This window comes from Stegastes partitus, unplaced genomic scaffold, assembly GCF_000690725.1.
Source record: "Stegastes partitus isolate 25-593 unplaced genomic scaffold, Stegastes_partitus-1.0.2 Scaffold2355, whole genome shotgun sequence".
NCBI classification, from domain to species: Eukaryota; Metazoa; Chordata; class Actinopteri; family Pomacentridae; genus Stegastes; species Stegastes partitus.
Genome location: NW_007580086.1, coordinates 135141 through 162712, shown reverse-complemented (window position 1 = coordinate 162712; position 27572 = coordinate 135141). Strand labels below are relative to the sequence as shown.

At 41.5% G+C, this 27572-nt stretch overlaps 1 protein-coding gene across 1 annotated transcript; it reads right to left on the bottom strand.

Moving 5' to 3' along the window:
* Positions 1–233: 233 nt before the first annotated feature.
* Positions 234–27572, bottom strand: LOC103374789 (kinesin-like protein KIF26B). Its single transcript, XM_008304941.1, has 15 exons — positions 27513–27572; positions 26987–27331; positions 24438–24887; positions 21398–21537; positions 20611–20782; positions 15398–15607; positions 14280–14373; positions 11940–12211; positions 10154–10331; positions 9856–9994; positions 9557–9716; positions 5560–8647; positions 3798–3967; positions 1647–1797; positions 234–445 (listed from the first exon to the last, which is right to left on the bottom strand). Exons 1-15 carry the CDS (start codon positions 27570–27572, stop codon positions 234–236), a joined length of 5841 nt encoding a protein of 1946 aa, XP_008303163.1.

The following is a 27572-nucleotide window of genomic DNA, read 5'->3' as shown; positions in this document are numbered from 1 at the left end:
AAAACAAGACATTTATCATCAAAACACAGACATTTTTCACAATTTCTAACACTTTATAGACTAAACAGCTAATCAGTTTACCAAGAAAGTATGACATTGAATACAATCGAGCCAAGGCTTCCCAGTAGATCGCTGCATGATAATGAGATGACCAATGTAATTCACCTGTCAGTGGTTTTAACGTTGTGGCCGATCGGTGTACACGATAAATCGTAAGAGTCTTCAAGGAAATCTTAATATTCACTATTTTTCATCTTCAAGGCTCTCTGCTCTGGCGTTTTGCGTCGTCGCTTCTTATGTCGTCTCCTGGTTGTGGCGTCGAAGCAGGTGACCATCATGACGTTGGCCTTGCAGAGGTTCACTCTGTTCTCCAGACCGGCCGTCACCACCTCAAGGGCCTCCAGGTGCTCCAGAGAGTCCACCTCGAACGTCTGCCACAGGTCGACTGGGGGACGGAAAACAAGGTAACACTTCACTTTATACACTGCTGTACAGCATTTGTTTCTTTTTTGTTGTGTGCAGATCATATTGCAGTAAACAGTGAAAACTAGCCACAGTGTGTCTGCACGGTGACACTGCACAAAACACAGAGACTCCTCACTTTCAAAACACGTTTCCAATTTGGCACAAATCCACCCAAATCATTATGGTATTATAAGACACTGCCATGCTCTTAGACTTGCTTTGCCAATAATACAGTTTGTTCATCTGACCACTTCCAGGTCAAATCCTACCTTCGATAACGGCACCACTTGTTTTATGTACGAAGCAAAAAACATTACATAGCGTGTACGAAGTCACGAACAGGGGTGAGGATGGGACTAACGGAAGATTCTGTGTCACTTTGGAGTCCTTTGTTCAGTTCTCACCATCGAAATTAACTGAATGAAAAATGTAGTTAAAACTTTAACAAAACATTTTTTTAGTTACTTTCCAAATGGATAATTTGTCGGTTAATGTAATTTCTAATTATCTGCATTTGAAATTTTGCTTGATGATTAAATTTTGGCACAAGCCTAAAAATTTTGTAATTTTTCTTTTAAACAACGGCAAATATTTGTTAAACAGTAATGACAGATTTAGCTGATTTATACACAGTAACAACAGTGTCATTTTAGAGTCAAATGTTGTAAAAGAACAAATTATTGTTTGTATTTTTAAAAAAACAGATTTTTGATATGGATATTACTTACAGTTTTTTTTACACTCAACATGTGAATTTACTTCTTTTTTTTTTCCTGTGGTTTTATGAGTTATTACCAGTAATTAAACAAAATGTGGAAAATCTGCAAAATGCCAGTTAGAAAAATGATTTACCATTTTTCACTTTTTCTTTCAAATAACGGGAAAATTTTAAATATAAAAATAATGATATTTTTTATGATTTACACACAGCAAAATAGTGTAATTTTATGGCCATACATTGTGAAAGAAAGAATAAAGAATTACTTGTAAAAATACAGATATTTGAAGTTGACATTTACAGTTTTTGCCTGTTTTTTTTGTTTGTTTGTTTTGTTTACAGACAATATTTTCTGTGATTTCACTTGTTATTTAAGAAAACAGGGAAAATCTTTAAAACTGTTCTCTGCTCACTGTACAGTATATCTGTCACAACAAGCCAATGAAATAAAAACTTCACTGACACTCTTGGTTCCACTTGTCGGGCTCCAGCATGAGGTCGTGTTTGACCTCCTCCAGCTCTCTCCTCAGGTTGTTGTATTTGGCTCGGACCTCTGAGATCCTCTGCTGACGATGCTCCAAAAACTTCAGCTTGGCACTGAAGCATGCAGGCCCCTGACAACACAAACACACACACACACACACAAACACACACACATTTCACTACTTTTATTAACATTCATGTAGTACGTAATAACTCATTTTTTAAAAAAAAGAAGCTTGATTTAGGGCATCTTAAGCTTTGCGCAGAATAAAATGCTCCCCACTTGGAAAACAATCACCCAGTTTTTCTCTTGTTCTCATTAAAAATAAAAGTGTCTGGCGTCTGGGCTGCGACAGTGTTTGGTTTGAGGGTTTGTCTTCACACAGTCGTAAACACCATGTTAGGGCAGAGACAGCACCTCTGGGGAGTTAAATGAAACAGCTCTGTGGGCTACTCTCTGATTATACGAACCTTATTACACAGTCGGGACCATTTTAAAGGTCAGTACATGCACTTTATTTGAAGAGAAATAAAGATGAACTTCTAAATATAAAGGACAAGCGTTGCTGCAAAGCGAGGACTCGTATTTCAGTCATTCTCTCCTCCCAAAGGACAAAAAAATCCATAACACAAACACAAAAAGAGATACTTCAATTAAAACTCAAATCAATATGTGCATTTTCTTTTCAAATCTTATGTTTTTACCTACAGTGTGTTGTGTTTTTTTTTCTGCTTCTAGTGTACGTCTTTGTTCCCGGCTGCAGCACTGACCCAGTTTCCCCCCATGTGGTCATTAAAATTGCATCAAAGTTGCCGGGTTGGAGGCTGGAGGAGGCAGGGAGTCGTCTCCTGAGGCCAGACCTCTCGTCATGGGGACATGACGTCACCACACCCACCACAGGCACCGCGGTCTGCTCTCAGGCTTTATTTCAGCTGTGAATGCGAGGTGGAGTCTTTTTATTTTAGCTTTGCTTACTCACCCAGGGTCACTTCTTTAAGAACACTCTTCTTCAGCAGCGTGCTACTTCTGCTTGTATAATCTGATGGCTGTCCAGCACAACCGCAGGCTTTATTAGTGGCCACTACAGTAGTAGATTAGTAGATTACAGTCAGTGTCGGTCTTTAACTTACCCAAACAGATTCCTCCTTTGACTGACTGCACAGCAAACTGATGATCTACAACCTTTAGGCCACTGATGTGTTCACAAACTATGAGAAGAGGCCACGGCTGGGGCTCTGCTTGTATGAGTACAGCAAATTAAATTTTCTTCTCGTCACTTCTTATTTTTTACAGGCTACTTTATGAAGTTGAATTACCATAAAAAATAAAATAAAATATAACCCAGCGGTTAATCTTAATTTTTTTTTGCTACATACTGTTTCCCTGTTTCACTAAATTACAGATAACTAATACAATCTTTTTTTAAAAAGCATTTATTTACATGTTAACTGTAAAAACAAAGACAGGCAAAAACTGTAAATAATCTACACTAATTATTTTTTGCAAATGGTAATTTTTTCTTTCCCAAAATTTGCCTAATTTTTACCATTTTCAAATCAGAAAAAAACATTATTATTTTTACAAATATTTGCCAGTATTTGAACTAAAAATTCTGTATATTAAGAACTGAAAAATAGTAAAGAATTTTTAAAGTTATTTTGACAATTTTCTCTGTTTCTTCAAATTGTGAGATTGCCTTTTTCTTCGAGACATAGTAAAGAAAAGGAAAGAAGTATAATGGCCATATCATGTTTTACATTTGTGTAAAGCAAATATTTAAGTTGGCAAAACTAGAAACATGAAGTTGAGCTCTCTTAAAACTCAGTTGCTGCAATGCCCATTTAAAAGAACTCAAATGATTTAAGTGCAGCTCACCTAAACGGGTGGCATTGATTTTACTTCTTAACCTAAATTGGATTCATTAATTTAATTGTGTGTTACTAGTTGCTGCATTTAAGTTGCTCCAACATTTCTCTTTCTCAGCGTACAAGGTGATCCGTCTATTTTTACTAACTGAAAATTGTGTCCAAGATCCTTTTCGTCAGCTGGTTGCCCGCAGAGGTTGATAAAGGTCATATGTTACATGATGCCCTTTTGCCTCTTAAAAAAAAATCAAAATAAACGCAGCACCTGTTTGCCAGCACCTGCTCTTTTCTGCATCCTCTGCACATTGTCGATCTCATAGACCTTGATCTCGTAGGCCTCTGGGATTCCTCGATCCATCCAGCGAGATCGCAGACCGCTGGTGGAGCGCTTCAGGGTCGGAGGTGCATCGTGGGAAAGACGGCGCTGTTGAGTACCTACAGCAGGGAGAAGGTATAAATGCAGTGGAGTGTTATGTCTAATACTCTGTTTTCTGTCTGGATACTTTCTGACACATTTATTTTTAAAAAGATGGCAAATCAAACCATATTTAATGCAGAGTCACAATTCTGTTGACTTTAAATTTTGATTTTAAGTTTAGTTATTTAAAAATCAGCTTGAGAATTTAAACTTGCAGTGGTGCTGATGGATCAACATGATGGCTGCTGCTGCAAATAGAGTTCAGAAGACAATACAGTCGTACAGGCAAACCTACAGTAAGAATAAATTTGTATGGCAAATGAAGGCTTGTGTCCTTAACCGCCCTTCAACTGAAAAAAAAATAAAGAAAATTTGCTCGAGGACAAATGCAGCTTGCAGGGCTTCCAAGATTTAAGACAAAAGACATGATTTCTGTGACTCTTTCTGTGTTGACTCAGTTTGCCAGAACAGATATAGTACATAGTTTATGTCCTCCAACTGCAAATGAGGACGCTTTTAAAAAACTACAGATAGAATTTAATCACCCAGTTAACAGTAGATCACTTTGGGGGACTTTAAATTCATTAGCTCATCCATCACGAGCCTTTTGTTCTGTTTTTGTTGCTCCATTAGCAGCATCATTGCAATGTGTTTTCAACAAACATGCTTCCAGGGGTTTCTCAGGGTAAAATTCCATTAGCAAGGATTGTTCATATGCACACACCCGTCTTTATGAACGACTGTATCAGACAAACACTCACATTCATTCTCTGCATTTATGCTTCCATTAGTAAGTGCCGACACTGGGTTCATATATTAATGATGCTCCTTCTGACACAATCAGGCTTTTAATGCCAATGAGGAAACTGGGTCTGACTGCATTCTACAGATGTGTGTCATCTCTAATTAATGTCACATTAATATGTTATGTGGTCACATTACAAGCCGAAAACGTCATACTGGGACTGTCATTCATGTAAAGATGGTGTTAGTGGTTTGTTGTTGTTGTTGTTGTTGTTGTTGTTAGTGCAAGTTGCAGGTACTAGATGTTGTCTGGAGAAGGAATAATTTGGCTACTTTATGCAAAATTTCTCAAATGTAAACACCACTGTTTACATTTCATCTCAATTTTTATTTTTTTTAAATCTTTTTTTTTTTTTTAAAACAACAAAAAAAACTTGACTTTAATACTAGATTCAAATTTCCATCTAAATTGCATTCGATTACTGAATTGGATGAAATCTTGAAAATAGTTTGTTCTAAATTAGAAAAGAAATTAGATGAGATCAAATAATCCAATCCTTGGTTTTTACTTCGATCAAACCTTTGGTATGTTTTGTCTAAAAGCAGGATTAAATTTGCGATTCAGAAACTCAGGGTCATCCTGAACAGTGGGTTCAAGGTGAATTTCCAGAGCAAAACATGAAAACATTTTAAAATTGGTCAAAAAATATAACGTTTGTTGAGATGATGTTAGCAAAAAATTGCCCCCCAAATTAAACCCTAAGCAAAAAAAAAAAGTCATTTGCACGTGGATTGAAGGTTCTAATCTTTATAAAAAGTCCTCCAGTTCACTTCATTAAGGGGCCTGTAAATCCAGGTGTGTTACCTGTGTTGCCTCGTCTCCGGGATGATCGGCTGCTGCGAGCCACACTGAGCAGAGAGCCGCTCCTGTCGCTGACTGAGTCTCTGGTCGAGGTGCTGCTTCCTGTGGCTTCGCTGTCCCTCACCATGCTGTCGTAGCCGCTGCTCACCAAACTGTTCCTGTTAGAGAAGTACAGCGACGTCTTCCCCATCGCCGGTGGAAGATCCCCACTCAACACGCTGGTGGTGTCGCTGGCGTGTCCACTCATGTGATCCGGCATGCGGGGGGCCGTGACCTGGCTGTACGGGGAGGGGAGCGCGGCCGTTTGGTCCGGGCCTCCTGCTGCTGTCGGACTGGAGGCCCTTTCTTTAAGGAGGTCTGAGATCCGACCGTTGACAAACCCCTGGATGGCAGATTTTGTGGATGAACACGTGGAGCTCTGACTCGGGGTCCGACTGATGGAGTGATAAGACCGAGGAGGGGAGGAGGAGAAAAAGGAGGACGTCCGCTCAAAGCTAACCGACTTACTGTCTGGGGAAAGACTGGCGCTGCGGTTGATAGACTGCTGCAGGTTTTTGTGGGACATGCTGAGGTTCTTGATGCTTGGCGCAGACAGGCGACGCACTTTGGGGCCGGCCATTTTAAGTTTCCCAACAGCAGACAGTTTAGAATGCCTACCGGACTGAGCTACTGGGTTTTCAGAGGGGAAGAAGTGGTGACTCTGGTCAGAACGAGGATTTTTCCTTGGGCTTCTGCTGGCTCTTGGAAAGGTACAGTCTCGCTCATTATTGCCTTTATGACCTGCCTTACAAGCCCCTTCAATACTTCCCTTGGAGCTCCCCTTAGAGCTCATTGAAGTGTTGCTGCTGCCTCTTTGCAGAGTTGGGAAGTCTCTCGGGCTTCTCCCAAGTGAATTAGTCCTACTAACCAGCTGCTCCAGTTTGGCATTGAAAAGCCTGCCGCTCTCCTCGTTACCGGCTGTATTATCATGTTTCATTTTTTGACTTGAGATCTCAAACAAAGACCCGACACCCTTTCTGAGAGCACCACTGGAGTCCTGTTTGAATTCCGCTCCATGTTTTCTAGGAGAGGCAATATGGAGGCTGTGGTTTGCAGGGGAGTGCTGTCTGCCCTGCCTCCTCTCCAGAGTAACCCCGGGGCTACAAGGAGTGGATGATGTCACCCCCCTTGAGTCTCTGTGGTCGTCTAACATGTGAAAGCCAAGGTAGCCATCCTGGCGGTTGGCATTTTGCCAGCCTCGAGGTAAACTGCCTGTTTTAGAGGAAGCGAGGATGGTTTCGTGGCAACCAGGTGAAACACCAACTCCCCTGGGGGGATTCCCAACATGTCTGCAAACGACTTCTCCCCCCTCTGAGACCCTCGAAGTGGAATAAACATGCTCACCGTCTCTATGGTGTCGCTTGTCTGTATGTTTCTTTTCACACATTTTGCTTTCTGCAGGTTTGTTGCAGAAACTTAAATCTTCCAAGACAGTTGGGTTGTAAGAAATTTGGCTACAAGAAGAGTAACAAGCCTTGTCAGACTTTTCAACGTGTGTCCCGTTCTTCTTCTCAGGTACCTTCCTGCTTTCTGGATGTTTGACATTATTTCTTTTGAGCTCAGTTTCATGACGACTTTCTAATTCTTTGGCACCATCCAAATCACAGTCCACATCCATGTCAATCAACATGTGATTTATGAATGAAGGCAAGAACCCTTTTTCCCTTCTGTATTGATGTTGAGGCTTTTCATTGCTAGCCTTCGTGGCTTCAGGCTGAATATCTGAGCTTTTAGTTGCAGTGGAGGAAGCTGCAGCAGATTCTTCACTGACGTTACTGATTATCCTGATAGGTTGTGAGCTGGCAGAGCCTTCAGCCTGTGCCTGTGACTGGGCAGCATCTCTGATACAAATAATGTTTCCGCCTGTCCTCCCTCTGTCGTACGCTCCACTGATGGTCACCTCCTCCACCATAGAAAAGACAAGTTCATCTTGACCTTTTAGGTCCAGTGGCTGTTGAACAGTCACTGTAATAGTGGCTTTCATTTCCTTAATGTCCTCTTTGGGGCGATTGTGTAACACATCTCCAAGTATCACACTTTTAACCAAAGTGTTTGAAGACGAGCAGGAGGAGGAAGGAGATATGGGGGTGCTCTTGCCAACTGGTGAGGCCCTTTTGTCTGGTTTGAACCATTCAGCAGCTTCAGGACTTTCCTGTTTTCCTGAAGGCTGATGTGCAAGGGAACTGCCCTGAGCATCTGTATTAAAGCCCTGTGAAGAGAGCTCATCACCTGATTTGCAAGTTCCAGTTTTTGGAGGCTCAGAACGACCGGTCTTGTTGCGACTGAGAGTTTGATTCAGCAGCTCCTCACTGGAACTGGTTGCACTACACTCCTCACAGTCATACAAGCCTGAATCCTCTCTCTGAAAAGTGTCTCCAGGGAAAGCACCATCTGTTTGCTTTTCTCCTACAGAGGTCTGGCTGCAACCTGACCCTTGATTCAACAATGTTTGTGGTGGTTCGGATGCTCCAGCATCTGCCTGTTTCCCTGTTTCTTTCTGGGGTTGCGATTTAGTTGGGGTATTATTAAGAGATGCAGCTTTTGAGGAAGACTTGAGTATGTCCATGACCTCACTTCCATCAATACAACCCAAACGCTCTTGAAGTTCAGCAAAAGTGTCACATTTAAGACAGTCCCTCTCTGGCTGCTTCCTCTCTGTTTTTAAAGCTTCAATATGTCCCTGAACAGTGTCTTCTGTCTTCTTTTCTCCCTGCAGCTGAGGAATTCTCAGAAGCTCTTGAAGGAGAGCGGTGAACTCCGGGTCATCCAAATCAGCCTTGTTAGGATGCAAAGAAGGAATGATGGGCACAAACTCTGGTTGCACCTGCCTTGGGGCTGCTTTGGAGTGAACCAAACCATCGCAGTCTATTTGGATGACTGTGTCACAGGACTGGTCACTACTGGAACGTTCATCCAGTTCACCACGCAGCCGGAAAGGACGCATGTCAACATCAACCTCATCGGTGGAGTGAAACGCCCGCAGGGAGAAAGACTGAGGCCCTTTCTTGTCTTTGGTCAGACTCCTCCCATACGGAGAACATGAGGTGGATTGCTGTTGGATAAAAATGAATCATGTTACTACAGCTAGTACTGAACTGGCTCAAAATATCTATCGACAATCATTGGGGTGCAATGAAAGCAATCATATAAGACAGTGTCTGCCAGAAGTTTTAAACCAAAGAAAATTTTACTTTTCTTTATGTTAATCACCAATGTGATATATAGAATTGCACCTCTCTCTTCTAGCATTTCACGTGTCATTTCTACGTATTTTATGCTTCACACGTGTCATTTCACAGGGATTTCATGCCATGCGCACTAAGTTTAGTGTGGGGAACACATTTTTTAAAAAAGGTATTCGGCTAACATGCAAAATGGTGCGTTCAAACACAGCTTTTAATGGTACCAGGTTGTAATTTTATCGCCAGACTGATCACCACAATGCCATGTCAGCAACAGCAAAGGATCTGACTTCACCTGATTATTGCTGACTTTTTTGTTTGTTTCTTTTACCCAATCATAGTCATGTTGGATGGCACTAAGACCAGGATGGAGTGATGGTGTCCCAACAAAATAGCAGTTGCAGTAGAGGGGGACCTTGTTCACAAATATGCACTGTCATCAAAATGGCTAACTCATCAGAAAGAACCAAATTATATCTGTCTGACTGCATGACCCAAATCTTTGTCAAAACTTGTCATTTTCAGCATATGGGTTGCTGCTCAGAGGTTGTTTTTGTTGTTTCGGAAAGCAAAGGGAATTTTGAAGATGAAAAAATGTAGATAGCGGAAGAGTAGAAGATTATCACAAAAAATGCACAACAGAAGTTGTAGACTTTTACCTACAGTCAACACCTGGTGAGTCCATCTACCTTTATGTATTGGGACCTACACTGTGACACCATTCGAAGGTGGTAAATTTTGAAGAAAAAAAAAAAATCGGTACTGGATGTGTACAGTACCTTTGTCCTCTTCTGTGTCCTGCGAATGCGAGAAGCCAGCTGGATGGTAGAGAAGGTCTCTTGAAGGTTTGCCAGTGAATCAGCAACTTGAGCGATCACTGCGGTGTGGCAATTTGCATGACCCAGTGATTCTCGAAGGAGCATGGTCAACTTACTGGCCCTGTGCAGAAACAGTACAAGTTGTCCAGCTGTCACAATCTTATGTGGTTTTTATTGTAGTTTTTGGCCTGTATAAATAGCCAAAACTCTACTATTTTAAGAAATCAAGTTCCAGTAACATTTTGGAGTTACATTCTTACTTGCTTGGGGTGGTTTTATGTCCACTTAGCAGAGACACAACAATCGGGCCCAGTTCAGCATGAGGAGGCTTATTTTTGTTAATCCCCCTCAAACCACTACACACATCTATCATGGTCAACTTAGTGGGGCCACGTGAACCTGAGAAAGGAAATCAGAGTAGAGGAGCGGGACAATGCAAAAAGAACCTCAATCACAAGATTTATAGTAAAGTGAAATGTATAAACAGTGATTTTTGAATTCAGTGGAAAATGCTTTTTTCACCAGGGACAAGCTGGTAGCTGAAAGTTTCATTACAACCTTTTCCGATGGTGCTGCTTTCTGTACGAGGAGGCTGGACGTGAAGAGTGAAGAACATTATGGAGCTGTGGGACAAGTACGTAACAAAGTCACTGTGTCGACGGGCTGCTATGGCCGCATCCAGGAGGGAAGCCGCCCGCTCAGCAGTGGGAGCCTTCACTCGGTTGTGGTTACGTAGCTGGAACAACAAGAAAAATGTATGTAGTAAATGTTTTTAATAAAATCTTTCAATTGATTTTCATCGTTTGCCAGTTTGCCAACTGCATGGTGCTCATAAAAGCTATTCACCTCCCTTAGATTTTTTCCCCTTTAATTGCTTTTCCATTTTTTTTTTTTTGTTTTTTTCAACAAAAACTTATGAAATACTCTTTTGTGTCAAAGTGAAAACAGATTTCTACAAAGTAAAGTCAATTTATTGAAGATGTAAAGTATAAAATTCAGGGAAGCCCTGGGTGTCTTGGTGGCCTCCATCACTAGACTCTTTTACACGTTGACTCAGGACGACATCCTGCTCTAGGAATTTCATAATGATGGATTTAACTGTACTTCAAGGAATATTCACCCACTTGATCATTTTCTTGACTCATCCCCAGACTCTCAATAATCTTTTCACAGAATTGCTTGGAGTGTTTTTGTCTTCATGGTGTAGTTGTTGTCAGGAGTACTGATCCACCAGTGACTGGACCTTCAGATACCGGTGTCTTTATACCACAATCACTGAAGACACATTCACTATGTTCAGATAATCTCCATTTCACTAACTGTGTGACTTCTAACACCAGCTGACTGCTCCTGTGTTGAATTACTGTTTCATTTTAAAGGGGGTGAATACTTATTATTAATTTACATTTTCTATTTTTAGCAAATTGACCTTACTTTGGGAAAATCTGTTTTCACCTGGACATTTTTTATCAAAAAATTATTGTTACAAAAGCCAAATTTGGTTGGCCATGATTCAGCGTTGAAAGGCAATAAAAGGAGAAAACTTCCAAGACCGTTCTAGGCACTCTGTTTCTCAGTTGTCTATCACCATATATACAGATACACATAAACAGAACAAAAGATTTATGTAGCTTTGGCAGAGGTTTTCTCTGAGAGACTTTGACTGTTTCCTGTTGTGTAATAAATCACACCACTGAATGTTTAGGAATAATAGCTCCATTCAGCAGTAGGTGTAAGTGTTTACTTAAGCAACAGAGAATGACATACCTCCGCTAATGACCTGCTGGCTTGCAATTGACAAACAGCAGTGCGAGGGAGGAGAGAGCTGCACAATCATAATGTAATCAGATGTAATCTGTTATGCAGTCTAATAGGTTTCACTCACTACCGGCACCATCTTCTCCAGCACAGTGTGGACCATTATCCAAACTGACTGTCTAAATAAAAATTACCCTGAGAGATTTCCCAGTAATGTGTGCACGCTGTCTGGTTTGATGCTGTTAAAACTGCTGTAAAATAACATTTATTTGTCTGTTCATTCTCTAATAGAGTCTCTGATATATAGCCAACATACCTGCCAAAAAGATGTCACTACTCAGCAATAAAAACTTTCACCTTAGATCTATGCTTTCCAGATTTGAGAGTGTCTTATTTATGCTTACAAAGATTGAGTAGACTGTTCATAATCGTGACAGAGACAATAAGTCAACAACCGTTTCAGTGATGTTTATGCTCATCAGGGAATTCACCATGAATGTGGGTCACCAGACCACTGTGTGCTGAAAGAACTGAACAGAAATGTAACAATCCCCCTTTTCCCAGATATCAACATTTTTCCTTCTACCTGTATCCCATAGACTGGGTCGTCTTGGAGTCTAATCCGAGCCTTCGGGCTGTCCTGGATGCCGCCTGATGAGGGGACCACCTCCCCCAGCAGATCCCTCAGCGTATCCTCCTCCCCGCAGCACAGCTCTATGGCCGACACCGACACGGTCAGGTCGGTCCAGGTCTTCTCCCTGCGTCGCTCGATGGCGCTGTACAGCCAGGAGATGGCACAAGGAATCACCCCGAGCTTCTGGATGTTCTCACTGCTCCCCACCATGCTGGACCAGGAGCCTGATGGATGAACAGAGCACAGAGATGTACGTAAGCTCCGTTGATTACTACACAGCCGGTACATGTACATATACATGGCTTATAGACATATGCACACAGATATACAATTTGAGAAGCACAATTTCTGCAATATTTTTGTGCTGGGCCTATTTCAGTCCTAAAAACAACCTAAATGGTAAGGCATACTCTATAGTTTTATGCTTTTAAGTAGTAATGCTTTTAGTACAAATGTGAACATTTATAATTTGGGTCATTCCATCTCAAATCATTATATTTTTCAAACAATTTCCTCTTGATCATCTCTCGTTTGCCTGAAATCTTTATAGAAGACAATATAGATATTTATAAAAAATTCTTATGAAATTTTAGCTTGATATATCAAATCGTTTCTGAGATTTTTTCTTTTTTTAGCTGCTTGTCAACCCACTTTGAGCACACTTTTCGCGCATTCATATTTGAGGCTATGTTTGAGCAACAAAGATAAAAACCTGAGACTTTCATGGGGTTTTTTCCACCATGATGTTGGTTCAGAATCGCCAATATCGTGGGTGAGTTTAAAAATGAAAAAAAAAAATGTGAGTCACCATGATAAGTCTTATCTTTGAGCTCACAGCAAAGAAACTGAAAATGCAAAACAGCCAGTGATAAATAAAGAGTTCATTAGATTCAAAGGAATCATCCAGTATGGGATGCAAGGTATTGCATCCTGGAAGTCGATGATTTCCAGAAATTGAATAAAATGTATATCTTGTAAAACTTGTAAATAAAATATTAATAAAAACAGTAATAATGTAAAATGGTATAATTTAACAATAACAGTTATGGTTATAAAATGGTTCTATTTAGGAAACTGCACAAAAAGCTTTTAGCTGCTTATTTGGTGACAAAGTAACAGGTACGCATAGTAGGGGTTGAGCCTTTGGGGTGTGGTGAGTATCTACCATTTATAGTTAGCCGTTCACATAGAGATGGGCATTTCATAGAGGGAGAAAACTAATATTTGCAAAACAAAATGTGCTTTCCATGCATATACTTGTAGAGGAATGCATATTTGTAAAGCAGTCTTGAAACATGGACATACATGGAAGCTGAGGTGCACTGGCACGAACGAAACGCAAAACAGGAACTCACAGTAATGCACAAATGAATGTCTTCATGGACCGGTGCCATATTGTGTCTCCGAGTGCACTTTTGCCCCACATTCGTTCTGAGTTATGGGCCTGTTTTACCCTCTCTTCGTCTTATCCAAACTCTAATTGAATGAGGATAAGAGAATTGGTTTACTCCAATTAAAGGCCGAGCTGCCTGCCGTTATTCAGAGAGAATAGTATTCTGTGGAGGAGATTGATATCCTCCTGGCTGTGGGCCACATGTAGTCTGTATTGGCCAACTAATTCAATCAGATTTACGGAGAGTGGCGTCATGTGAAAAAGCAGCTCCAAGGAGACCCTGTCCTTTATGTGTGCTTGTGTGTGTGCGCATGTACGTGTGTGTGTGTGTCTGTGTGCGTGCATGCACCAAAAATCTATTAAACCCCTTCACCAACGCTAAGTGCAGGGTTCCATCTCTCTAATAGCAACATATTACAGTCCATTTTGTTTACAGTCCCCTCTGAGCTCAGCGCTGCAGCAAAATAAAATAAAATATTTGTGTCTTTTTGTGATGTATGCCAATATTTCAGGCAATGGGAAGCTTTTAGAAAAGCACACGTGTTGTATAATTGATGAATAGGCTTTTATTTACAAAGTAACAGGTGAAAGATGAATGACGAAGAAGGAGGATGAAATGGCAACACTTTATCGTCGCTACTGTACAACAACAACAAAAAAAAACCTTACGAGATAAATGGAGCAGGAGAGAAAGCAAAAAGAGAAAGGAGCGGTTTATTAAGACTGATACAAGGACACAGAGAGAAAATGGAGTTTAAGTGATAAAGAAGAGGGTGAATGATAGAAGGAGTGGGACAAAGGAGCAGGAGCAGGAGGAGGGCCCCCAAGCATAGATGAAAGAGCCCCACTCTCATTTTAAGATTTTAACCCGTGGCCTCTTACAGCGTCCCATTACTCACCCACATCAGCACATCCCAAACCCAGAACACATCCATCGCTGCCGCTGAGCACACAGCGGATGACGTCAGCCAAGACGCCTGCACCCACCTCGGCCTGGTCAGGGAGAACAAAGGACAGCGAGCATCTTATGATTCATCTGAACAAGTGCATCCAATACAGCGAAAGAGGCGAAAGCAGAGGAGGAAGGCATACTGATTCTGCGGATTCCCTTGGGCTTATACTGTAAGCAGAGCTTGGAGAAAAGTTGAACGTAATTGATGGACTGTGTAATTGTGGCGGCTGTCCCGGTCCTATCAGTTTTCAGGTCATCAGACAGAAAGAGTGAACTAATCATGGTTTGCAGTGTACAGATGGGGAAAATATGCACTTAATACAAGAGAAAACACATGATGGGCCAGACTAATGCCACACCATCAAGCATCTGTCGATGTAAAACACATCCATTAAGACAGATTGGTATCAAGAGCACAAATAGAAACATTTGAAATCATAATAGCTGTCTGAACCCCAGCCGTTTCTGGCTGTTTTTCTTCTCCTGTCGCACTTTAACTCACTCTGGGCTAATTTTTTACTGCAATATTCAGTCCTGCACCTCTATTGAAACAGCACAACTACAGCTAGATGTCAAGAGAACTTAAAAAGATAAAAAATTAAAAAAAAAAAAAAAAAAAACCTTTAGTGCAGTAAAACATATTTATAATGCCAGAAATCACAAAAAAGGAAAAATGAAAGTTGAATCGTTTTGAATAATTATTTTACAAAAAGTGAAAATAAAGCTGGAATCCACATGTACTTGCAGTTTTTCCAAGTGCCCATAGATCTTACCATTACTGGAAAAAATGGTGACTCGCATACTATACATATTTTGCCATTTTAAAACTCAAGAAATTAAGCAATTTTTCACACTGCTGTGCACATCAGGTCTAGAACGATATTTCACCATGCTGAATGTATCATCCAACAACTTGTTCCTCTGTATGCTGTTTCTGAGCCGTGCTGCATTTATTTACTTGCTACAGCATGTTTCATTTTGCTTTTACTTTCTCTAATTTGTTACCATACTTGCAGACAAGTTTTGGGGTTCACAGAGTTAAATTATGTGCAACAAGAACCAAACCTGGCTTGACTCTTGAGGATAGGCAGCGTCAAAGTTGAAGGTCTTCAGAAGACCTTTGCTGTCCCTGCCCAGAGTCATTGTGGTGAATGGTTGGCTTTTGGTGACTGGCTCCATTATGGTGACTCTCTTCTTGGATGGGTCAATCCACAGAACAGGTGGTTGGCCTTGGCCCTGTGACAGCGTTGGGCTCACCCTCAGCACGACTTTGACCTGCATACCAATGGAAAAAAGAACCATGTTGAGATTTATGTCTCGAGAGGTTAAATTGGAGCCTAGTAACTTTAAACCTTAAGCCTAATGTCAACATTTATGTGCTTCAGTACGTTCAGTTATGACCAAAACACAAAAATCCCATCAGTCTCAGCTGTAGTTTGCTTAGTTTATAAACTGTATGCAGTCTGTGGTTTGGTGTAAATTATCAAATGTTATAATGGTGGCATTGGAACATACCTACTATGGTATCAGCATATTAGCATTGTCACTGTGAGTTTGGTTGCACGTAGACATTAGTTAAAAGTACCATTGTGGGAAATACAACTTCACAGAGCTGCTACTTGCTGTAGAGCAGCCTTGAATACATGTGGATTTTTATTGGTATGGTTTAACACAGTATATACAATATAAAACTGAGGGGGATGCACCTGTGACTACTGAAACAAAACTGAGTACACCTGTGATTTCCAATTAGCCTAATTGAATGAACATGGTTATACAGTGACACCACAATTTTGTCAGACTTGGCCCAGGGGTTATCAACGGAAATCAGAGTTTGTGTGATGACTCAGACAGTGGGAAGGACAGTGCATAAAGATAGTTTTCATGGACGGCATCCAAGAATAACACCCTTGGTTGCTCTTCAACACAAAAATGTACAATCAAAATTCTCTAAAGGACTTTAAAAGAAGCTTGATTAATAATAAAACACATTCTTTGGTCAGATGAGGCCAAGATGAATTTGTTCATCTCAGATGGGGTCCAGAATGTTTGGTGTGCTTCTGGCCAGTATAGCCACAGTGAATGCATAGTCCCAACAGTGAAGCACAGAGGTAGAAGTGTAATGAAGGGGCTGCATGAGAACAAAATGTTTTGGAGAGATGGCATTTATAGATGGCACCATGACTGTCTGTGGTTATATCAAGATGCTGGCTGAGAAGATGACACAAAGTCTGCAAAAGTTTGGTAAAAGAGGAATATTCCAACATGATAATGATCCAAAGCTCACTGCCAGAATTCCACAAGAGTGTCTAAAGATGAAAAAGTTAAAAGTGGCCTGGCCAAGTATGTTGCCAGACATTAGAACATCTTTAGGTTCCTTTAAAGAGAAAGCCAGATCAGCACAAAGACCAGCTGAAAAGGAATTTGGTGCAAAACTGGCATCTCTGTTGTCAAAAATAAAAGATGACATACAAAGTTTTGAACAATTAAATCTCTGAATCCTAGTAATGGAGTGTGAACTGACTTTTGTTCCTTCTGTAGGCCCTGTATTTTACACAAGTTAAATTAAAATCAAATGTCCAAATTAGAAGTAATCTAATTACTGCAAACTCATAAGGTGAATCATTTGACATTTAAGTGCCATTACACTTGTTGTAATGCAATTCATGTGTTATGCAAAAAAATCAGTTAAAACTGCAAATGCAATGCTGTCACTAGCATTCTGCTTGCTTACTAGTGCACCAGTTTAATGCAAAGTCATCCAGTGGGCAGCTACAGGTGGAGGGAGCACGTTAAATGTCTTTTACAAGGGTTGTTGAGTGAAGATTGAGCTGCACTATTGCATTTAGCCCAGTGTACAGGCTGTATACATACAGTACACATATATATACAGGAAAGGTCCAAACACTTTAAACTACTCTGACCCACCAGAAGAGAAAAGTCCATTACTTATTAAATGCATGCAGTGACAATAGGTGTTCCACTTTTACTGAGCAACATGTATGTAACTGATTCGTGACCCCTTCATTTCAGAACGCAAGAAGCAAAAATGTAACTTTAACTTTTGAAAATAAATCCCAGCAGCAAAAGGAAACTTATGAAAAAACAATGAGTTTCAGAACAGCTAGGTATAAAAATATCTTCATATTAAATTCAGCGAGTTTTACCCCTCACAGAGTCCTCGCATCCCGAAATCTGAGAACACCGCATCAAGTGAGGAAACTATACGGTGTTACTGCTATTTATATGTTCGTTTTAAAAAAGTAGCTGGTTTAAGACCTTATGTTTACCAGAACAGGGGGCTTAACTCTGGAGTCTGGCATCAAATATAACTGCAAAAGAGCGCAAGAATAGTCAGACTTGTGCTCTGAGCCCCTGCTGCTCACCAGTGGGAGGCTGAGATACTATTTTATTCATTGTAGATTGTGAGAATCTTTGACTGGAAAAGAGAAAACCTTGGCAGAACAAAGTGGTAAATGTCAAAAAGGATTAAGATGGAGCTTAAGGATGGTGAGCTAATGATGGTGTACTTTGCTGACATCACTTCAGTGAGGCAGCCTTGTACCCTTTTGGTGATGTGTCCTTTTGTTTTATAGTTATCAGCTGATTTGTAAAAACAGACAATCTTAATGAGCTGACAGTCAAGAAGAAAAATGTTGAATTGAAACAAAAACGTAATTTCTTTAGGCTGCAGCAGACCACATGATTCAGTTAGTGCAGCTACTACACATGCTCTTACAACTGCATGAGTATGCATACCTCCTGCTACATTTCCGCATGTCGTGACATTAATTCCTTAATGCAGTTCTCTACGGGAAGTCTGAGATTTAGAGGCTTTAAGGTATTAAATTAAGTTAGATACTGACTCGGACCACCATTTAACACGGCTCACAGGTCTTAGTCTGCAGAAAGACAAGGCAACATGTACCTCACAGAACACAACAATAAGCCCTGTTTAGGTTTATAAGCCAATTATGAAATAATACCCATCCAGAATTTAGGTCTGCAAGACGGCAAGCTGCACCATGACACCCAATCGAATGTGGTTTGCTTGAAATTGCACAGCGCTGCATTACACCACGATGACATCATCCCGTATCGACTGATTTTGAAAACCCAAAAGCCATATTCCATCTGCCACATGATAACTTCCTGGTGTCTGTGAAGGATTTTTAACCCTCCTCTCCTCATAATTTTAATACCTTACGCAAGAAGTGGCTCCCTAACCCTATTGAACATGTGTCAAACTCTATTTATGACGATTAAATTATTCACGAGCCCCATTTGCAAGCAGAGAAAATCCTCCTGCGCTCTCACACACATGCATATTTTTGCACGCAGATGCACACAGCGCTGAGTGCTCGGGCAGGTGTGGCTGGCGATGGGGTCTATCTGAGCCTTTATCTGTAACTCTAGACTAAACCCAAGAGTCCATCTATGAAACAAGGGGAGGGCAGGCAGCCATATTGATCCCCCCCAGTTTCTCTCCCGAAGGAGGCGAGGAGAAGGGAGGGGAGGAACAAGATGGAGACATTAGCACCACATTACAGTGTATCGTGAAGGAGGAGTGATATAGGATCTCCTCCAAATTGACTGTGATCTCTTTACTGTGCAACACGGGTGGTAAAAACACGTCCAAGGCGGTGTTTGTGGGAAAGGATGGCTGTATAGTCTATCTAAGATACGCCTCCAATACAGACATATTCTATATATTTACACAGTGTAGGGTTAATATATTAAAAATTCAACATAGCACAATATGCCTTTCATCACTGAGAATCAATTGTTGATACTATGTCGTCATTACTTCTGATGACAGACTCCTCAACATGGATGATACCCAATTTCTAGAGAGATGTTTTGCCTTTTTTAATATTTTTTTTCACTTCTCTTTGCTGGAGGGCTTCTGTTGCTCTACCTTTCTCTTCAAAATACCCCAAAGGTGTTCTGTTGGATTCTTGCCAGGTCATACTTTCCACTTTTTTCTTCTTTAGGAGGTCTTGTGGAATTTTTTGGCAGTCTGCCGTGGATCGTTATCATGCCGAAATATTCCTTTTCTGCCAAACTTCTGCAGAGTGGGAGTCATCTTGTCAGCCAGTATTTTAGTATATTCATAGTGCCATCTACAAATGTTAACTTCCCAAAACCTTTTGCACTCATGTAGTCCAAAATCATCACACTCCCACCTCCGTGCTTCACTGTCAGGACCCTGCATTAACTGTGGTAGACCTGATTCACACCAAACCGAACAAATTCATCTGGCTGACTGACGAAAGTGCTCTGAATACTCATCAAGCTGCTTTTCATGTCCTGAAGCTAAGTTTCATTTCACAGTTTTGCGCTGTAGAGCAACCAAGGGTGTTATTCTTGGATGCCGTCCATGGAAGATGGCATCATAAAATGTCCTTCACACTGTCTGAGCCGTAACAGAAACTCTGATTTTCACTGATAACCCCTGTGCCAAGCCTGAAGCACCCGCCCGTCTGCTCTTCAGAGTTAGATTGGGAAAGTAGTTCACTGTCTGTGGCATCGACCACTGCAGCCCTGATTAGTGGTACTCAATCCATATCTCCTGATTACTGCTGCAACTGTGTTTTGGCTGATTTTTGTTGAGGTCACAGATCTTACTGTATCCTTTTCCATCTTTGGGAAGTCTCACAGTAAGGTTTCTCAGTTTTATGTGAGCCATGTGGAACCATGATGCAGACATGCAGATAGACACATCCCTTACGACCAAAACCGAGAAAGCTGTGGTCATCTTAGAACCCTGTACATGCAATAAGGCTGATTAGAAATCCCAGGTGGACTCAGTTTTGTCCCAGTGATCGCAGGATTCACTTTTTTTACATTAACTTTTTAAAGTATTTGTATTTGATTGTTCATAAGAGGAGATAATTGACTTGTCAAGTTAGAAATCATCTAATTATTGACAGGTGATACCATTTGAAATAATGTGGCATTTAGTCAATATTGCACAGGGGTTGTATACTGTTCAGATTTGCTCAGGTACTGCACGAGTCTCCATAAAATGTGTGTCTTCTGATATTACATGAAAGCAACTGTTATTGGTAGAAAACTTTTATAGTTTCCATTTGAATTCATGTAGGAATGTGGAAGGTCTGTTTATACTTTAAAGCACAGAGTAGAGGATCTGTGTTGTATTTTAGTAGAGCTGGAGAGTAGCAGATAATTGCTGCACTTCTAAACAAACTGCACCTGAACCAAATGCTGTAAAACCGATAAGTCTGCATCTTTATGTGATAGAATTTGACATCCACCTTGCCAACATTGGGTGAGTCTTTGGTTCTCGTGGCAGCTTGCAGCAGGCAGGAGGGGACGGGTGGTGGGTTTTTCTGGATGATCTCCCTGAAGCAGGTGGAGAAATGAGAGGGAGCTGGATCAGAAGCCTGGCCCTTCTTCCTCAGCGTCAGGTTGAGCTTCTCGGCTGCCCTACGGGGAAGGAGGGAGATGGCATGTCACATCACTGAAACTCATGGTGGAGCCAGTATAGACATTTTTTATACACAATGCTTGTTTCTTCTGATACATAGACGGGTCACGAATGAAAGGGAAAACCCACCTTCAGTTTTTTGGGGAGGTTGTTTTTCCCCATTTTAGGCTTGGACCGGTTTCGGGGCTTGTTGGCTTTGTTTTTCCAGTTTTTTGGACGGTTCTTGTTGGGAAGGACCACCATTTTTCCAAAAGATATTCCCTGATTTAGTGTTTTGATGATGGCATTGGACCCATATTTGTCATAGGTGTTCACTTGGGTTGAGATCTGTTGTCTGTAACCGCTATAGTGCACGGTTCACGTGATTTTCGTCAACCCATTCATTCACCACTCATGTCTTATGGATGGAGGCATTATCATCTTACGATAGCGGGGAAATGTTTCATCGAAGGGTAAAGGTGATCACTCAGTACAGCTGAACTGTATTGATTTACAGTGACCCTTCCCTCTAAGTGAACAGGTGGACCTTGCCAGTAAAATATCCCCCACGCCCAGTCCTTTCACTATTTGTTCCGCTTTTTCCTTTCATTTGTCACACAGAAATCTTTATCTACCTGGCCAAAAAGGACATCGCAGCAGTGTTGGCAATGTTCACCACCCTGGAGATGTGAGGGATCTTTGAGTTCGTCTGCACAGTCCCGGCGTCACCACAGCTCAGCGCGGCATCATCTGCAGCCTGCCGGGGGGGAGAAAGCTCATTATAAAAATCCAAATCTGTAATTGCACTCCAGCACCCACTCCAAAAGGGGCTATTATCACGGGAATTACTGTGGGGAGGAAACATGGGGTGTGTGTAAGTAGGGCATCCGCACTGAGAGGACACTGGGTTAAGCATATACCATTAGTCATATCACGGATGTAGCGAGCTGCATTCGGAGTGCGAGAAATGGCTTGTGAAGGATGTAATGACTGCTGTCTGAGTTTAGAGGATGACTCAAGAGCTGAAGAGGAGCTGTAAACGTACTGCAGCTGATACATACAGACACACAGCGTCAGTCAAGCATCCTTATGTAAAGATGCTCCAGTGCTTACGCAGCTCCAAAGCGTGTGTTTGGCGCTCATTCATAACTGAACTGTGTGTGTGTGTGTCTGTGTGTGTGTGTGAGCTGTTCAGCATGAGTCTTTTGCAGCTCAGCATGGAGTCACCGAGTCTCGCTGCAGGCCTCAGAGCCAACATCTTTGTGTTCGGCTCTCAGGCTCCAGGTCTCATCAGCGTCTCAGCCCCGTTCTTCAGGCAAAATAACAACGTCGACTCGGTTTTTCTTTAATAACATCCAGCCGTAAAGTGCCAATTAGTGCCAGAGGAGATCTGCAGTAGTGGTTTGGAATCATACTCGGAGAAGGTAATATGGATAATGTTTAGATACTTCCCTGCCCCTCCTGTTTTCTTCTTTGTGACTCATATCTTCTGTAATAACCCTTTTTTTTTTTTAACATATATCTTTCTCTCTAACTTCTCTCTGTTTATTCTCATATGCTCTTTCATTTGCTTTTTCCTCTCCTCCCCCACCCTCCATCCTGTCGTCCTGCTTCCCATCTACACACTTAATTTCCCTTTTCTCTTCTTCCTTTTCATCTCCTTACTCTTCCACTTTCACTTGTCTTTTTTTCACCTCGGCCGCATTAAACCCCGTATTGATCGGCTCTCAAACTGGACCCGCCTGGCTAATTTCTTATACAGTCTTGCACAACACAGAATGGTTTCATTTGAATAACATGTTGGATTGTTACTGTTACATTAAATTAGACAAATCGATTATCAATAATAGCTACAATAAGGGCATGAATCTCTCAAGACTCTTTCTGTCCAGTTGAGCATTCATTAAGCCCCACCCTGCTCAGTTAAACCCTGATTATGCTCCCTTATGGACACAAAGACAGCTGTGGACACGCAGTTGTTGCTATTATACAACAGGCAGAAAAAAGTCATTTTTTTAGATAATGTGTCCTTGATTTCAGAAAAAAAGCAAACCTCTCATTTCCAGCAGGCGACCATCACGAGCGGGGTTTTCCAGCTACAGTGGGGTTAACTGCTGACTTGTTTAAAATGAGAACCCTGTTTAACGGGTCTTCAACAGATGGATGATGCCTGCCAGTGGTGAGAAATAACTAAGTATGTTTACTCAAGTACTCTACTTGAGTACAACTTTCAGTTACTTCAACTTTACTGAAGTACTTCCACGATCTTCTACTTTATTCTTCTTCTTCACTACAGTTCAGAGGTAAATACTATTTAACCCCCCATATGCATTTGATGACGGAAGTTATTAGTTACTTTAGAAATTTAGTTTGATAATAGAAAATATAATTAACAAATAAATCATGATGTAACATTACTGATTAAGATCAAACTTTATTGATTCTTAGAGAGAAAAATCCTTAAGTTACCAAGTAGTTCAATCACCTTAAAATTCTGCATTATTCTGAAATATTCCATTCTGCACAACGAGTGCTTTTTTGGCACTTTAAGTATATTTTGATGCAATTTTTTTTAGTACTTACAGTTGCATGTAAATATAAATGCATGACTTTTACTTGTAAAAGACTGCTTGTACACTGTGGTGCTGGTACTTTTACTTAAGTACAACATCTTCCACCTCGGAGGGCTGCATACATAACATAGTAACAGAAGACTGAACCTCAACCTACACGTCTCAGGTAAAAACCATTGAATTGTAGGCAACATGGAAGCATTTCTATTATATTTTAATGTAGTCCTGGCATTCAACATGTTAGATTAAGATGCTATTTCAATCTAAATGATGTTAATGCTTACATTACTGTTTACTTGGACAAGCAACACAAAGGAGAGAACAGTGGAAAACCTTTTAAGATGAAGACAACCTTTATCTAATGTGTTTGGCAAACACAGCACGGTTGTGCATAATGGATTTAGCTGCATACTTGCCCCAAATGTAATACAAATCTGTCTTTTTTTAATGTAGCCTTCAACATGAAATGGTGCTGGGCCTTGAAAGTAGCATTGGGTTACTTCTTTGGATTTTGGGTGGACAAACTAAAGCTTAAATGAGAGCAGGTGAACACACTGTTGCTCTCTCTTTGATTCTAAACAGGCCTCTCATACTCTTTTTGTGTGCAGCATCCCTCTTGAAACAGCCACATGCACACCTCAAACTGCCAAACTTGCGATTAGAGGACAGCCCACTCTACCACCTGAGCCGCAGCCGCACAAAAAACAGTCGCCACTCCTTTTGTTCAGGTTCAGCTGCGCCCTTTTTTAAAAATGGAGGGAGGTGGGCTCTCACTGGAGTGGGGCCTCCATCACAGTAATGCACGTTTCACCGGCCGCAATGTTAAATATGACCGTCCCCGCTATTGATCACAAGTGCTTTTTGACTGTCTGGCTTTTATGACGAGGTAAATCATGACCCAATTCCATTCCATTAGCAAAAGTACTTTTAAACAGCATGCTCAGCCAAGGAATCGAAATAGGCTCTGATTAGGCGCCATGAATCATTGGCCCGCTGACACATGCACCCATAAAAACATACGTTACCCATAAGGCTCATTAAAAGGGGGATGCACACTGGGGGATCCGTTATGTGTGATTTAGTGCTGAGAAAAGGCTTTTACCTGATGGTATGTGGTGACACCATCAGCTCTGGACACGGTTTTAGAAGCCACCCACTGCTGCTGCTCCTCCACCCAGCGGTCCATATCAGAGTGAGGGAGCTTGGCCCCCCTCCGTCTGAGGGTTTGGGGGGTCCTCTGAGGCGTCCTGGGGCTCCGCGGGCTGTGAGGACTGCAGGTTTGACTGCGTGGCTGATGCACGGCCTCCCTCGAAGCCCTGTCTCCATCCTTTGTCTCACTTTGTCCCCACAGGGAGGCAGCGGCTTCAAAAGGAGGCTTAGCTAATGACTGACCCCGGCTCAGAGCCAGGTGGACGGCCTCCTGTTTGAGCTGGTTCAGGTTCGTACCACACACTCCACACTCGCCCTGCTCCCTCTCTCTTTCCCTGAAGTCTGTGGACCGACCATGGACACGGAGGTTGTCGTGAAGAAATGCTGACAGATCACTTGAGTCCTGTAGAATTTGAAAAGACGGCAGAAGACATCATTTTAAATTTACAAACTGGAAAACACCTCATCTGTTCATGCTAAAAACATGACTTTTTTTGTTCTTGTAGGTGAGAGTTTTCACTATAACATCACAGATTCAGCACAAGTTTCCATCGAAGACATAATAATGAAGCTAATTTCTCTGGCTGGAGAATTACATGACCGCTTGCTGTGCCTTGCCACGAATCCATCCCCATATGCTCTGTGAACAATCTTAGCACTTAGCGGAGTAATCATGGAGTCAGTAGTATTGATTAATACCAGCCCTATGATCTTTAAAAGTGCAGTGAAAACAAAATGCATTCACTGCACGTTTGAAATGGATGGAACATGGCATAAATCTCAAAACAAATTATTGGAAAACAACATGGCATCATGGAAAAAATGTTAAAGGAGCATTTTATATCAGTAACATGCTGTAAAACATAAACAGGAGACCAATGTTCTGTCACTGAGGACTGCAGTCATTCAGAATCTTGTCATTTGTCAAAGTCAGATTTAATTTAGAAAACTCAGACAACGGGTTTCAGAAAAAGTTAAAATCACACTACTTAAAAGAAGAGTTTTGACATCTGAGTTCCCAGCCTGGACCGTGGCTGTCAAATGCAACAAAATGGAATCAAACATCAAACCATCATTTTGCTTTTAATCCTGACAAAAACGCTCCTGTGTCATGTACCAACATCCAGCACTCACAATCCTCCCTCGCTGCCTCTTCCAATCCATCCAGCAAACTGCCAGTGACCCTCTAGAGGGGCTCTCAACTATAAAACAAAGACGTTTAAACTCCAAAGCTGCTGAAACTGCAGCTGCTAAATGTACTTCTTCCATAAAATAACATTAAGGGGTTATGAATCTCCTGATATTCTGTTTCACGTAGTCAAACTAAACAAGTTCTACCACCTGCAGTTTCAGGTTGCTTCCAATTCATAAAGTGAACTGATGACAGATCTACAGAGTAAGAAATGTGCTGCTGCAGCCAGACCGGCAACTGGAACTCTCCATCTTTGCCAGCTCCTCTTAAAAAATAAAAAACACGGTTTACAGAGCTTTTTGAGAAATCCCGCTTGCTTAGATCAATAAGCCTGCAAAGAACAAGCTGGTTTATCAGATTTCTACTGACCACGTCGGTGGCCGCAAGATACCATCTCCCTCCCGCTCGCTCTGTGGTCTCCCTCCCTCTAAAAACATCATGTGTCCCATCCCACTTAAGGAGGACAAAAATAAATAGCCTCCCCTCAACAGAGAGAACTGTTGGAGATGACACGGGGATGTCGAGATGAAATATTCATGCCCATTTAAAACCACTCGCGCAGGAATGTCACTTGGTTCACTTTGTCAATGGGAGTGATGGATGCTGGCGGTGATGAACGTGTGGATGTGAATCCCACTAAAAGGCAGCACAGGAGAGACTGATGTGGCCACATGAGCATTAAAACACTTGTTAAGAGGCTTGAACGTAAAGCACTTGCCAGAAAAGGCTTCAAAAGTGTCAGTGCTGATGACAAAGTCTGCATGTGTGGATTTATGTCACTGATGCAACTCATGATTTATTTTTGATTTTTCTTTCAATTTATTGAATATTTAGTGTGCAAAATGAAAGGAAAAAATAAAATAAAAAGTCTATTGAAATGCTGCACAGCCCGAGTTGAAATATTCACATTTCCACTTTCAATCATAGAAGACAAGCAAAACCAGCAAATGACCACATTTCTGGAACCAAAGATGAGCATTTTTTTGCCTTAAAAATGACTTAAATGGCTTATTTTTTATATTTTACATTTCTGCATATCCAGTAAGCTTATATCTGTTCAAACTTAGTGATCATATGAGGAAAAAACACAAGAATTTGTTCATTTTTTACGTTTTATGTACAGAAATTCTAATTATGATCCTATACCACCACCTGTTCAGGATTCCTGAAATTTATTTTATTCAATTATATTTGGTGTATTTAGTCCAAAAAGCACATTATATATATATTTTTTTTAAACTGCTGCTTTGTGCATTTCTGAGCCTGTCCGTCCCTGATCAGCATCTTCCTCCATCCTCTCTGTCACTGACCTTGCAGGAGAAGTGATGGTGAACAGCCAGACTCAGCGCCTGTTTCTTCAGAGCAACAAGGGTCGCCGAGCACTTCTCGCAACAGCCAACTTTCCGATCGGACCTCCCGAAGCCCGGATTCACCGACGCGGAGCCTCTGCACAGAGTCCCGCCGCCGAACGACATCCTGATGCGGTCTCCTACGGCTCCGGGCAGCGACTTGTAGGACGGGACATCGTGCGCTCTTTGGCACATATTCCGCTGCTGTGGGTCGCTCCGGGAGCCCTCAGGAGTGGGACGCTCCTTGGTTTGCTTCTCTTTTGCAGGAAAACTGACTTGTTCACAGTGATGCTGCACTTCTGAGCCCTTAGAAATAAATCATCATAAGGAGGACGCATGTGGGCTTTGGCAGCTGGGAGTTAGATATCAATCGACAACCACACCCAACTGTTTTTTTTCCTTCTCAAGCTGTGCAAGTAAATCACTCTTCCACAACTCTATTATTCTTTTTAACAAATTCTGCCTGTAATGATGAAATGTGACTCACCCAGTGCGCTGCGCTGATGGAGGCAGGATATCTCTCTCCTCTTCCAGTCAGAGATGACAT